This window comes from Panthera pardus, unplaced genomic scaffold (assembly GCF_024362965.1).
Source record: "Panthera pardus isolate Hobbes unplaced genomic scaffold, ASM2436296v1 HiC_scaffold_11, whole genome shotgun sequence".
NCBI lineage: Eukaryota > Metazoa > Chordata > Mammalia > Carnivora > Felidae > Panthera > Panthera pardus.
This window is the reverse complement of record NW_026526666.1, coordinates 12,829,035-12,842,917: the sequence shown is the minus strand read 5'-3', so window position 1 is coordinate 12,842,917 and position 13,883 is coordinate 12,829,035. Positions and strand designations below refer to the sequence as shown.

General features: G+C 54.4%; 1 protein-coding gene across 5 annotated transcripts; it reads right to left on the bottom strand.

The window, feature by feature from the left end:
* Positions 1-310: 310 nt before the first annotated feature.
* Positions 311-11,998, bottom strand: KCNA2 (potassium voltage-gated channel subfamily A member 2). 5 transcript variants are annotated; one of them, XM_019457802.2, is made up of 3 exons: positions 11,883-11,998; positions 9,473-9,811; positions 311-9,022 (listed from the first exon to the last, which is right to left on the bottom strand). In XM_019457802.2, exon 3 carries the CDS (start codon positions 8,858-8,860, stop codon positions 7,361-7,363), a length of 1,500 nt encoding a protein of 499 aa, XP_019313347.1. In that variant the 5' UTR covers positions 8,861-9,022; positions 9,473-9,811; positions 11,883-11,998; the 3' UTR covers positions 311-7,360. The 5 variants fall into 5 exon arrangements, with proteins under 5 accessions (XP_019313347.1, XP_053747322.1, XP_019313344.1 ...); XM_053891347.1 differs by lacking the exon at positions 11,883-11,998 and adding an exon at positions 11,617-11,778; XM_019457799.2 differs by lacking the exon at positions 11,883-11,998 and adding an exon at positions 11,261-11,396.
* Between the last annotated feature and the right edge of the window lie 1,885 nt (positions 11,999-13,883).

Here is a 13,883-nt window from a genome sequence, read left to right as displayed (position 1 = left end):
TAACAGATCAGTCCTGTGCCGCTGCGTCATCGGGCTCCCACCCCTAAGAGCCAAAAATTCTGGAATAACTTTTTTGGCTTCCGTGGTGAGGTTACAGCCAACCAGGGCAGGCAGAACAAAGGATAAAGCACCTGGCCCTTAGATCAGACTTCCCTTTTATCCCTGAGTCAGGCAGCCACCTGGGAGGGAAAGGAAAGAGGTGATCCTGGAGCCCGATCATTTGTTATGAAAGAAGTGCCTTCTAGAGAGGTTCCTACGCAGAAGAAAGAGAGCTGAACTGGGGAGGTGGCAAGAATGCAAAGGAAGGTCATTTAAAAATTCAAAGAAACGCAGTTTATTCCTTGGATTGCCAAACGTATTCCACATTAGTGAAGCTAAGGGGATCGGTCACTGTATAATTTTCAAAACAATGGTATACATATATACATATACTATACATATATACACACAGATATATGTATATATGGAAAACCTCTGATAACTCAGGACCAATTAACCCAAACCTCGATTAACACAAGAATTATGTTTTCTTACTACACTTACGGTAGAAAGACGCAAATGACAGCCAGGGCATTCTCTGCTGAGCCAGGACGTGCCCACATGGTCAACTTCTGGGTACGCCTCGTGGCCAGCATACATTCAGCCTATCTCTTTGGTCTCCTCCGCCTGTATTTCTGTACGATGAGCACTGAGGTTTACGGCGTTGACCCTGAGCAATGCAAGGTCTTCTGTCGTCTTCAAACACTCTACTTGCTAAGGCAGGAAAGTTTATACTAACCTACTTAGGAAATGGGTTTCTTTCTTTCTTTCTTTTTTTTTTTTCAATAGCGAAGGTTCCCACACATGAACAACCATAACTGTAAAGCAGCCAAGCCGCCCCCTTCCCTGAGGATTTCCCCATCAGTTTACTGAGGTTTTGCTGTATTACACGTGTAGAGAGAAAGGTGGATTGAGAAGCCATGGAATGGGACCCTGGGGTTGATTGTCCAGTGTGGATATTTAACCTCACAGATTTTTCTTCAGCAGAGAGGGTCTCTTCTGAAGTCCCCAGTTATGTGTGCAAATATTTGTGCAAGTGCACACAGTAGTGGGTTGGGGGGGCCTTTGCTTCTCTACTGTCATGCCCTAAGCACCCACTTCCTGTCCCTGTAGACCTCCACCCCACGCAGTCCCTTTGGTTAAGCAAATCAGCTTATTTAGAAGGACAGCCAGAGGGCAACTCCCCAAATCTGCCCAGGCTACCCATCCCAGGTACGAACCTCCAGGCCACATTCCCCCAGCATCCTTCCCCCTGGGGAGGGGAGGAGGCAAGACAAATGGATCAAGTAATGGCTTTTAGTGCATGGAAATGATCTTCTGTAATGGCTCAGGATGCTTTATTCTTATCTATTGGTAAGTGCTTTCCTGCAGGGTTCCATTACACCCCACCAGATTGAGAGTCAACGAGATGGGCTGCCGTGAGGTCACTTCAAACTCAAGGTTTCAGTACCTACAGGTTGTGAAAATGACATGTGAGAGCTAACAGACAAGGGGAGGAAGGAGGGAGAGAGGAACAGAGAGGGAAGTACACATGAGAAAGAGAGAGACAAAGAAAGCCTTTGGTGGTGGTGGTGGGGGGGGGGTTCCTTGTGCATACTTGCACCTCTGCATAAGTTTACATTCCAAAGGAGGGTCAGGGCCTCAGAGGACAGGAGCCACGTGAACACACGGGAAGAAGAGGGAACCACAGACAGTGAACTAACAACGCTCAGAAGCCAAGGGCATTATCTGATAATCCAAGTACTATCACTTTTCAGTCCTGAGAATGTGGTTTTGAAATAGCTATTGCTAAAGAAAACAGTCGCCATTTATTTTATTGCACTTTTCCTCGTTAAAAATATTTTAAAACACAAACCATGAGAGATGGAACTGAGCTTTGGTGGGAAGGGAAGCAGAAAGAAAGGAAAAGCGAACCGGATTAGTTTGAAGAAGAAACCCATCCCAGCTTATAGAGGACCCTTCACATCCTGCTTGCTGCTTTGATGAGGACAAAGAGCTGGTCTCAACAAGGGAAGACACTGAAGATACAGATGATGGTCACACTAGCCATGTGGACACCTCCCAGCATCCAGCGCTCTGCTAGGTTAGCTCAGGTGGCTAATGACGTTCGGGGTTAAGGTCATGAGTTCAAGCCTGGCGGTGGACACTTTGCCAAGGCTGGGGAACCCCCACTGTATAGCCAAGGAGCACCCCCGGCATTATAGCCCACGTGGACCAGCCTCTCAGACCAGGCAGCCATCACCCAGATGGGGGCTGTTATGATAATGGGACCTAGAAGAGCCAGAGCTTGGGCAGAGCTCACCATCCCAACTCCTGGGTAAGCCATTCAAAGCACCATGCTCCTCCTATCTGCCATGGGGGCTATGCGATATGCAAACTGTCCTCTAGTCTCCTTTGGGGAAAGTCAGCCTCCCCCTTTTTTCACCACTACTGTGGGCTGCACTAAACCCCCAGCTGGAGACTTCTTCGGAGAGCACTGCCCTCTCTCAGCGTGAGTTCGCACTGATATTTTACGGCTAACTATGACGAAGTAAGGTGGCCAAAGTCCTCACTACAATGGGATGAGAGATCCAGGGACAGCAGATAAGACAAGCCAGTCCTGCAACCCTCCTCACATGAAGCAGCTGCATGAGCGCTCAGGCTGGGGTTCAGGCCAACAAAGCTTTCACGGAGCCCTTTCCACATCAAGCCAATGGAGTCTAGAGCCACACTCCCTGGGGGCCCCTTCCAAAAAGTTAACCTCCTGTTGACAGGCCTTGTCTATCTTCAGAAGTCCAGCTGAGACAGACAGAGAGAAGCAGAGAGGAAGGAAGACAGTGTGTCAAACACCACAGAAGCTTCGGGAAGCAGAGAGCCTTAATTATGTCCTTAGTTAAGTTCAGCTCCTGCAAAGTTTACTCTGAAATTTGACCTTGTCTTCCTGACCATCTCCCCCACCTTTCCTGGACTTCTTTCTCTTTAGCCTCCTGCAAACTCCAACTTTCTTGAAGATTTGAGCTCACGGAGACACCTGCTGAAGCTAAGGGGGAAATTGCTGCCCTGACTTGGGAATACGGGAAAGAGCCAGCATATTGCACCAAGTGTGCAAATTTGAAGCCCTCCCCCCATCCATTCCCTGGTGCTGTTGCTTCCTCTGTCATTCGGAGGAAAGGGACAAGGGACGGCCACAGGAGTAGAGACTAAGATGCCTGAGCCTGACACCTGACTTCCATTCCCAACTTCCATTTGAGGTGGAGCCTTTGCTAAAAAGCACCCAGCTCTCAGCTAGTCCTAGCGGTGGGAAGCAGCAGCTTGGGGCGCAATCCAGACAGTGGGGAGTCTCACAAAGCATTCAAACGTGGACTTAGAATATAGGATAAAAATCAGGCCTTCTAAAAAACTGCTGTTTGCTTGTGCAGCATGAGGTTCACGTCCTTAATCGTGTTTTACTTAAAGCACACTAATTGTGTGCGTTTCCTCAAGGCGTGGCCATCGGATGGGAGGCAGGGCATCCGGGCAGGGGCCCAGCAAAGGAAAGGAGCATGCCTGGGATTGAACACCTACAGAAGGGACTCAGGAGTTGACCCCACTGGGCTGATGCCCAGGAGCAAGTGAGATGCCACAAGCAAGGAAAAGCGGTTCATTTTAAGAGACAAGTCTACGTCTGGTCTCGACTTTCTGACCCACTCCTGACAAAGCCACTGGGGGATGGAAGGACGGGAAGGTCTGTGGATGTTGAGGGGCATCTTCACTCTGGTTTTGGGCCCAGGTCCCTGCAGTTTCTTGAGTCATCAACTGCTTTCAAGAGAATGGAGCTGAATGTAGACAGCCTAGGGGTTGGGAGCAGGGGAGCCCGGGCTAGGGGGCTGCCCGTGTGGACTTGCTCCCAAGGAAAGGTCATGGTGAAGGTGTTAGGCTTCTGGCTGTCCCAGGTCCTTCCACACCCATGTTTCTCGTGGGAGGAAGGTGAATAAGTAGAAGCCCTCTGAGACTCCCAGTCTTAATCAGAGTTCTGCTTGACAACGGGGGCCCATCTCTCTGCTTCAAACCTGGGGGTTACTTCTCTGAAATCTGGAGGTGGGAGAAAGAGAAGAGGGTAGGGGAAGAGGCTTCTTGAAGGCTACTGAGAGGCACAGATGCAGGCTAGGGAAAAGTGATGCAATTTCATCTTTTGTTTGTGTCTATTAATTTGTAGCTCTGGGGGCAGAGAAATGGATCTGAGTATATGTGCACGCTCCCTGTGAATCATGAGTGGATGTGCTTGGGTGTGTGTGCTGTATCTTCTGTGCCTCGTGTGAGTAACTGCATTGTGGGTATAAACCGAGTTTGTGTGCATTTTGTGGGCATAAACAACATAAAGTGTCCTTGGTATATTTCACATCCATACCCATCATGTCCGTATGGTTTTTATGCATTTTGCATCTGAGTTGCGGGTAGGTCTTTGCACATGGCGTGTGTTGGTCTTTTGTGTTGTGTTCTGTGTTGGTGAGTGCGTTCCAGGTCTGTGCCGAATGTGCACGCTTTGGATACGGGTGTAGCTGTGTATCACCTGTGTGTGCCCTTTTCATTAGTTGGTGCGTGTGCATCTTGCGTTTGTGTGTGGCAACAGTGTATCTATCGATTTGGGGGTGGGCGTGCACGTGTGTGTGCCTGCACCTGTGAATATTTTATGGTCCCAGGTCAAAGACGCTGGGATAAAAGAACTACCCCCTGACGGAGGCCTTAGGTATGGACTGTTTTACCATCTGTTCCCCTAGGTCTGTGTCCTCCCCACCCCATGTCTTGGGAATTCAGCACCACCTCCCATGAAGGAGAGGAAGAGAAGCATAGAGGCTTTGCGCTGGGCATGGGGTGTCCTGCAGATACCCGGGGACGTGGGTGACCAGGAACTAATGAGCACCCTGGGCCTAGCACCCTGAGCTGGTGCCCCACTCCCCCCAGGTAACTGTAGGTGCTCAATAGCCAACAGCGAGGCTAGGGCTGGAGCCACGACTGGGCAGCCCGACCGCACAACTCACTGTGTTTGGGAAATCTGAGCCATTATGTTGAAAGGAAGAAGCCCAGTCTGTGAGGCGAAAGCCTCCCCACCTCAACCCATTCCAGGGCCAGCCTGAACTCTACCTTTAGGCCGTGCGGTGCTCATTCACTCTCAGTCTGTCCTGGGGGTGGGGAATGAGTCTCTATCCACCCCCTTGGTTGCCAGTTCAATGAGGAGAGAGTTTGAGCCTGGCAATCCACATGACGACTGTGGGTCATCTAGGGTCTCCATGCCTTGGTCCTGGACTTCAGAAATTTCCACGTAGAGCAAGCTCCCTTTCAAGTCCAGACTTGTGGCATCTCGGGTCCCCAGAAGCCCTCCTCCTGGTGTCCTTGCTCTGAAGCAGGCAATCCGTTCTGGGTCTTTAGGGAAAGGTTCATTTAAAGTGACTGATGCAGAGCCAAGTGACAATAAAGACCAAAGAGGGCGGGGAAAGATGACAACAGAGATGATTTAACATGATGTGCTGTAGAGACAAGGCCTGGGGCGGGTCTGGCCCAGGGCAGCTGGAGCTGGGAGGGCCGTGGGCCCTTGTGCACTCGGTAAGACAAGCTTCAGCCCCGGGAAACTGAAGCTGCAGCACATGGAGGGCAGAGAGACAACTGTAACATCGAAGAATCCGTGAAACTGGAGTGTCTGAGGCAATGGCAGCAAACCCAGGCCCAGTCGGGTTACCGATGAGAGAAATTAACCCATTAGGCCTCTCAGACAACCAACCCACCAAGCAGTGGATTTGCTCCTGAACCTGAACTCCAGAGAATGAATATGTGTGTGTGTGTGTGTGTGCGTGTGTGCACAAACATATGCACACACGTATGTATGTATGTATATAATACATAGTATATACATACATACTCTAGTGCACATAGTCAAACACATGCATAAATTGCCCTGTGTCCAAAATATTGCATAAGCTTATACAAGGTTCAAATGCAATTTTTTTTTTTTCCTATAGCTAGCTAGGTAGAGGAACTCATGAAAGAGATACTCAATATATATTTATATACACTGGATCCACAAATCCGCCTGTCCTCGGGACCAGATGCCCTGGTCAGCTATAGAGTCATGCCCATGACCAGGTTAATTCCTAAGGTGCAGTTATGTGAGGTGTTCAGGCGCTGTGTTCCCTGCTCACTTTTCTGGCTTCGCAGAGGTCTGTGCCCCAGCTTGGAAGAACAGGGATGGAGTGGGCTGGAGAGCCAGAAGTTTTGGTTCCCCGTGCCAAACAGTCTCTTTTTTTTTTTTTTCTCCTGATTGAGGGCTTTTGTCCTCCGATGGGGGGGAAAAACCCTAGTTCAATGCCACTCTGGGGCTATTAATACTCTAAATATGAATACTGTGTAGGCTACTAAGAAAATAGGTTATCTCCTGTGTTTTAAATATTGAGATTCATGCAAGAAACACCCATGCAGCTCTATCGCATCACTGGTAATTTCACTGCGGTGTCAGTGCCGCTGGCACGGCACTAGGAAAGCAGATGTCTGCAAACTCCAGTGTAACGAAGAAATCAGACGTGTTGTGTGACCCTGAAGCCTGCAAAAATGGTGAGATCTGAAGCCGAGAGGTCCCTTGGCTTGCTAGCTTCTCCCCATAGGCCTAAGAGCAAATGTGAAACTTGACAACTCACATTCGGCCATACTCACCGTCCCTCCCCCCTGGGGTTCCCTCACATCCACACTGCAGAGAAAAACCAAATGCAGCATTTTCCGTTACGAAACACAAGCCTCCAGACCATCCACTTGGCAACTGCAACTCACAAAGCCCAGCCCGTGACACAGAAAGTAATTCCAATACACAAGCCTGTGCGTGCTTTTCGGTGCAAAAATGGGAATGACCTTTTGCACAATTACCGGCGCTTTAAAGCTAAGCCACCATGGTTTTCCTCTGTGAAGGGGGAGGTGGGCTCATATGGGATGATGGTGCCGGGGACCTGGAGGCTGGGGTGGGGGAGGGGTGCATCTCCCAGGTGCCGTGTGCATCTAACTTGGAAGGGAAGGTGGCATTGAGGCGGTGGGTTATGTATTTGATATGAGGTGGCCCCAACGTGTCCTTCTGAAATTCTGGCTCCATGGGTGACCCCCCTGTTTGGAAACCCCTAAGCCGGCGATGAAGATTTGCATGAAAGCCATGGACAGATACTCTGTGCTCTAAATCCAAAATCAAAAGATCAAAAAGTCACTTGCACGACGATTGCTTTCCATGCAGAACCAGATACACACTGTAGAACACACTGACTACAATGCAGGCTATTACGCAAGATCTGCATTAGTTCCATGGAGCTGCGAGTATGGTAATGGGTTTCCATCAGACATCAGTTAACATTTTGGTAATATTCACATAGTTTGTATTAGCCAAAGTGCAGTTGGCCGTTTTCAAGTTTTCCTCTCTAAAGTCCTCGTTACTGTTGTTTACCCCCTCCTGGATCTCCATGTAATCAGACTTACTAATGGTAGAGGCACTTCTACTTTTCTTTAGGTCAGGGGAGGATGGGATCTTTGGACAGCTCGTCACTTGCAGGTACTGGGCCTGCTCCTCTCCCTCTGTCTCCCGGTGGTAGAAGTAGTTGAAGTTGGACACGATGACGGGGACCGGTAAGGCAATGGTTAACACACCTGCAATCGCGCAGAGGGAGCCCACGATCTTTCCCCCGATGGTAGTTGGAACCATGTCTCCATAGCCTACGGTTGTCATGGAGACGACTGCCCACCAGAAGGCATCCGGGATGCTGGGGAACTGGGAGTCTCGCTCATCGGCCTCTGCGAAATAGACAGCACTAGAGAAAAGGATGACCCCGATGAAGAGGAAGAATATCAGGAGGCCCAATTCTCTCATGCTGGCTTTGAGGGTCTGACCTAGAATCTGGAGACCTTTGGAGTGTCGAGACAACTTGAAAATCCTAAAGACTCTTACCAACCGGATGACACGGAGGATGGCCAGCGACATGGCCTGCTGGCCCTGCTGGGCATCCTCCGGCTTCTCGGCCAGCTCTGTCCCCAGGGTGATGAAGTAGGGGATGATGGCCACGATGTCGATGATGTTCATGATGTTGGTGAAGAAGCCGGCCTTGCTGGGACAGGCAAAGAACCTCACCAAGAATTCAAAGGAGAACCAGATGATGCAGAGGGTCTCTACGATGAAGAAAGGGTCAGTGAAGGAGGTCGACTGCTGGTACCCGATGGTGCTGTTGGAATAGGTGTGGAAGGTCACCCCGCCGCCATGCATGTCCTCGTTCTCATCCCGGAAGATGGGCAGTGTTTCCAGGCAGAAGCTGACGATCGAGATCAGGATCACCATGACAGACACGATAGCTATAATCCGGGCAGGCCCCGAGCTCTCTGGGTATTCAAAGAGGAGCCACACCTGCCTCTGAAACTCATTTTCGGGCAGAGGACGCTCTTCCTCTTTGATATAGCCTTCATCTTCCCGAAACATTTCCATGGCTTCTTCTCCCAGCTCATAAAACCGAATCTCCTCAGAGAATATATCTAAGGGGACGTTCACAGGTCGCCTCAGCCGGCCCCCAGACTGGTAATAGTACAAGATGGCATCAAAGCTGGGGCGGTTCCGATCGAAAAAGTACTCATTTCGGAGGGGGTCAAAGTACCTCATCCGCTTCTTTGGGTCCCCTAAGAGGGTCTCTGGAAACTGGGCTAAGGTCTTCAGCTGGGTCTCGAACCGCAGCCCCGAGATGTTGATCACCACCCTCTCACAGCACTCGTGGTCTGCCTCGGGGTCATAGGTGTCCTGCGGGTGCCCGGGGAGGGCAGCAGCCTCGTCCGCTGGCTCTCCGGTGGCCACTGTCATAATTGGGGCTGAGAGAAGGGCCTCACACTATGCCTTCCAGCTGCCTGGCGGCAGGGAGCTCAGGGTACCGCTTATGGCCCCAGGAAACACAGAAGCATTGGCCTGGGTTCCTGCAGGAGAGCCCGTAGGCTCTCTGAGAGCTGGAGAGACAGCCTCGCTTGGCTGAAAGACAGAGGCAGTTAAGGACATGAGACCACTCGGCATCGGCAGCCCGACCTCGGTTGCTGCTCCTTGTCTCCTACCTCTCAGCCAAGAGTTCAGAAATATCACCACCACCACCACCACCACCAAAAAGCAGAACTTACTTTCACCTTGTAACCTGGCTGGGGATCAGAGGAAAGCAGGTGGCAGGCTCTCAAGAAAGCTCCGGACTGCCCTGCACTGGGGGAAGGTGGCTGGTACGGGTCCCCTCTGCACCGCACGGGCTTCATGGAGCACAAGCCCATACTAGAGGCCGGAAGGGAGCCCTCTCCCAGGCACTGAACTCGTGTCTTGCAGACACCTGCGCTCGGGGAGCTATTCACAGTGGTGGATCTGGGGCCTGGGTCTCCCGCATCGCCCCCACTCCAATGACTCTACGCATGGCTGTTATTAAAGAATAGACTGATTTACCTGGCAAGGCAGGAACCTGAAGCTCTCTTCCTCGCAGAGCTGATCAGATACTGTGGGAATCCTAGATACACAAATAGGCAGCCCGGCTGCCCATCACGCCTTCTCACTTGAGCGAGAAATAATGGTGAGTCATTCTGGGCAGGAGGGCAGGCTCCAGGTCCTGGAGGTGAGCTCCAGAACTGGGCTGGCCTGGAGGGGCAGTGGAGGGCCTGGCCAGGGACACGCAGGACTCCAGGGCAGCCGAACTTGGGTCTGGAGCCTTTGGAAGGAAGCAGGCAAGATGCAAAGTTCAGCAAAAGCCAGAGTCCTCCTGGCTGTCCTCAGGAGGTGTGACGTTGCCTGGAAAAAACAGCAGAAAGGTGGAACCGTGGCTCTTGGGTAGCTGATGCCAAGATTTAGGAGGGCTCTGGCGGCTTTGCCTTCCGTGCCCACCTTCCATGCTGGTGTCACACCTGAGAGCTACCCCTCAGCCTCCCAGCCTCCTCCGGGGCGGGCTTCCATCAGCTGGAAGCATTTTTTCTCTCAGGGAACAAGCTTTCAGGCTCCGCTGGGCCTGCCTCCTCTAGGGGCCTCCCAGGGCAGAGCCACAGATCTCCCTTGGTCCTCAGCAGCCATCTGGAGGGACTCTGGGCCAAGCCCTCCAGCCCCTAGGTCTGAACACAGCATCTCCCAAGGGGAGGGCTTCCTCCACGGCAGCCGGACTGTAAGCTCTGACCTCGACCGGGTCCTGGAGGAGGAAGAACCCCTCCCCCCCTCCCCAACACGCACTCCTTCAAAGCCCATCTAGGGAGATTCCTCACACGGAAAGGTCGATTCTACAAAAGCTGGCTGGCTTGGTCCCAGGACTTACTCTCCCTCGGGGATGCCTAGGTTGCAGGCTTCCCTCCGAGCAGGGTGGCATTTGATCTGGGCAGGCGCCCGACCACCGATCTCTCCCCAAGAGAAAATCCCTCCCGTCTCGGCAGGGAGCGCAGAACGAACGCCCGGCCAGCCCGGCTGCGAGGCGGCTTGGCAGCGGCAAGAGGGGGAGCCTGGAGGAAGCCGGCTTCCGGGCTGGCCCCCTGCCGGCCCAATCCCGCCGCCCCCAGGGCGGGGAGGGGTCTGGGCCCTCTCCCCACCGCCCGGACTCCGGCCGGGATTCCGCCAGGCGCGCCCCGCGCTCGGTTCCGCGCCTGCGGACCGGACCCACCGGCCGGCCGCCGCTGCGAGCGCCGCCTTAACCCCTTCCTGCCCGGCTCCCGCGGGCCCGAACGCAACCCGGCTCTCTCGCCCCTGGGGTCCATCTCCACCCGAAAACAAGGGAGCCCGAACTCTGGGGGTGGGGAGTAGGGTGCTGCCCCAGACCTCCCCTTCCTCCTAAGCGCGGGGGCTCCGCCGCAGCGCACGGCCCCCGGAAAGCGGAAAAGCCTTGCCCCGCCGCAAAGCCGTTTTGATTTGGAGCCGGAGAGGGGAATGCAGGCCGGCGTCCCAAGTGGCTCGGGTCCGACCGACCGGCGCTATCGGCCAGACCCGGTTCTGCTGTCAGCTGCACTTCCCATCACCCGCCCGCGCGCCTCGCTGCGCCCACCGCCCGCGCCGCGCGCAGCCCAAGGGTCCCGAGCCCATTCCGTGCCCTCTCCTTCCGCAGGGCGCCAGCGCCCCCCCCCCCCTCACCCCCCGCCCGGGCCGGACTCAGCCCGAGGCTGCCGCGCTGCGGGCTGCGCCGCCGGTGCCCCGCAGCCCCTCTGCGCGCCGCAGCCCGGGCAGGGGAAGCGGCCCGCGTAGCCCACCGCCCCGACACCCATTTACCCTTCGCGCTGGGCACCCGGGGCCTCCATGTTCCTGGCTGACCGCGAGCGCCGTGACACGGCGGCGGCGGGCGGCGGCGGCGGCGGCGGGGTGCGGGCGGCCAGCCGGGAGCCGGCTCTGCAGTCCCGCGGGCGGCGCGTACGGAGCGCCCGGCCGCCGCCCGCAGCCGCACCGCGCCGCACCGCGCCACGCAGCGCCGCACCTGGCCCGGCTGCGAACTCGAATTAAAGGGGCCGGCGGGGGCCAGAGCCGAGCAGGTGGCCGCTGAGTTGCGCCCCCCTCCCCCCCTCCCCCGGCCTCGGCCCCCACCCTGCGAGGAAAACACCCATGCTTTGGGCAGAACCCAGCTTACGAACCAGAACCTCGTGGAGAGCTCAGCTGGGTGCTGCCGGGCCCGGGGAAGGGGGACAGAAGTTGAGGGGCGGTCGGGAGAGGCTCCTGCCAACAGAATGAAGTAGGCGAGGAGGAAACAATCGATAGCAGCCATCCCGGGTCCGAGGAGGGATCCAGCCCCGCGGGAGATGTGTTGCTATTTTTACGAAGCTGCCAGACAGAATTTGCAGACCCCCTCTCGCGCCCATTCGCCCCCTCCTCCAGCTCTGCCTCCCCACCTCCCTCTTACCCTGCCAAAGCTTTGGCTTCGCAAGGGAATGCAGCAGGTATGGGCCGCAGTGTAGCTGAAACTCACTGGGTTGGTTTCCTGCCAAGGAGCCCCAGGAAACGGGCAGAACTGCAGAGCCGGCCCTCTAGGCTCCCCTCCCCTCCAGGGCCGGGCAGGGAAGGCTCTGGGCTGTGCTGCTGCCCTAGGGAAAGGCCAGCCACTCACAAAACCGGTCTCCTCACAGACCTTAACAGGGCCGGATGGGCCACGGAAGTCTGAAAATGGGAGTCCAGCTCTCGGCGCCCTGGCACCCTGGGGTGTGGGCAAAAGAGAAAGGCCTTTGCTTTTGGAAGAAAGGGTAGGGGAAGCCCAGCCTACCCTCTGCTCAGATGGTGGATGTGAGGGGGTCCAGGGTGCTCATGGCCACATTACAGCCCCATGCCCCTGGGAGTTCTGGCATCTGGATCTCTGTCAGAATCATGGCTCCAAACAATGATTCCTTGAGCCCCAGACTGGGGCAGACCAGGAGCCTTAGATGCAAAGGGGCTCCAGTCCCAGGGAGGCTCCTGCTGGGACCTTCTTGCTTAGAACTTTCTGTCTCTAGGCCTGTAGCCTTGTGATGGAAGTTCTGACAGCCATCAGGGTGGTCCTGCTAGGTATGGTTTAAGACTGGGGGCCTACCCAGAGCTGCAGGGCATGGTCTGGGAGGGAAGTGACCTTAGTGAGCTCTGGGGATGACACATAAAGCAGGGCTGGTTTGGCCTAGGGCTTCTAGAACTTGAGCCATCCATGTCTCAGCCTGAGGGTGACCTGGGTGTTTTGAAGCCAGCCAGGCTGGGACCTAAATCCCTGCTGGGTAGGAGGTGAATTAATTCAGCTCTCTGGACCTCGGTGCCCTCATGTGCAAAATGAGGATACTTCACAGGCTGTTGTGAGGGTTAAGTTGCTTATGTAAAGAGTTTAGCCCCCAGCAGACGCTCCACAAATGATGGTTTCTCCACTCTGCCTCCCTGTGAAACTCGCAGTAACTCCCAGCCTGTAGCTTGGCTTGTGGCTCTTTCTCGAAGTTCCCGATCACCGATCACCAGGTTTTTCTGGCCCATTCTCTCTGCCTCCCAGTGTGCCCCACCCCTCACTTCCCCTGAGATTTCAGCCATTCCCACCTCCTTCAGCCCACTGTCTGCCGGTCTGGGCTCCGCACTCCTACTGGAAAGTCTCCCCTCCCAGCTGTGCAAGGCTCTGTTTCTCCTTCTGGCTCTGTGGGGGTCCTCATGTCAATTGAAGCATAACACACATCCATTTGATCACCTGTATATATTTTCTTCACCCGCCTTTGTTCAAATGAAAGCCGCGGACAGAAAAAACGCTCTTGAGGGAGAATTCATAATTGTGCTAATTGGTAACATGTGCCCACCATGTGGCGGACACTGTGCTAAGCACGTCCAGTTCAGCGGGAGGGTTAATCCTCACAGCTCCCAGAGCTAGTTTCTACATCACTACCGTTTCCGGGGGGAAGGAAATTGAGGCAGAAAGAGGTGAAGCAACCTGCCCGACGTCCCTGAGTGGTGGCTCTGGGAGTTGAATCAGGTGTCTGTGACCCCAGGGCAGATACCCTTAGCCCCCACGCCACACTGCTCAGGTACTGCTCTGGCAGCCCCAGAATTTCATTTCCCTCTTTGGGATCTTCCTCTGACCCCTGTCCCATCTGATCGGGCTCAGGGGTATGTCGTCCTACTCCACGACCCCCCCACCCCCCTCAAAGCCTTACCTAAGTGTGAACAGCAAGCAAAAAGAAATGAAGGAAAAAAGAGAAGAAAGAAAGAGAAGCATAATATCAGTTGTGCCAGGGCACGTGGGGTGTGGCTCCCACCCTGGACGGTCCCTCTTGGTTTGGCAGGGCTGTGTGAGAAAAAGAGCACGGACCCAGTTCCTACCTCTGGCATTTGCTAGCTGTGTAAACTCGAGCAAGTTATTTAAACTGCTCTGGGCCTCAGTTTCTCCTTTGGTGGGCGGGACAGCAGA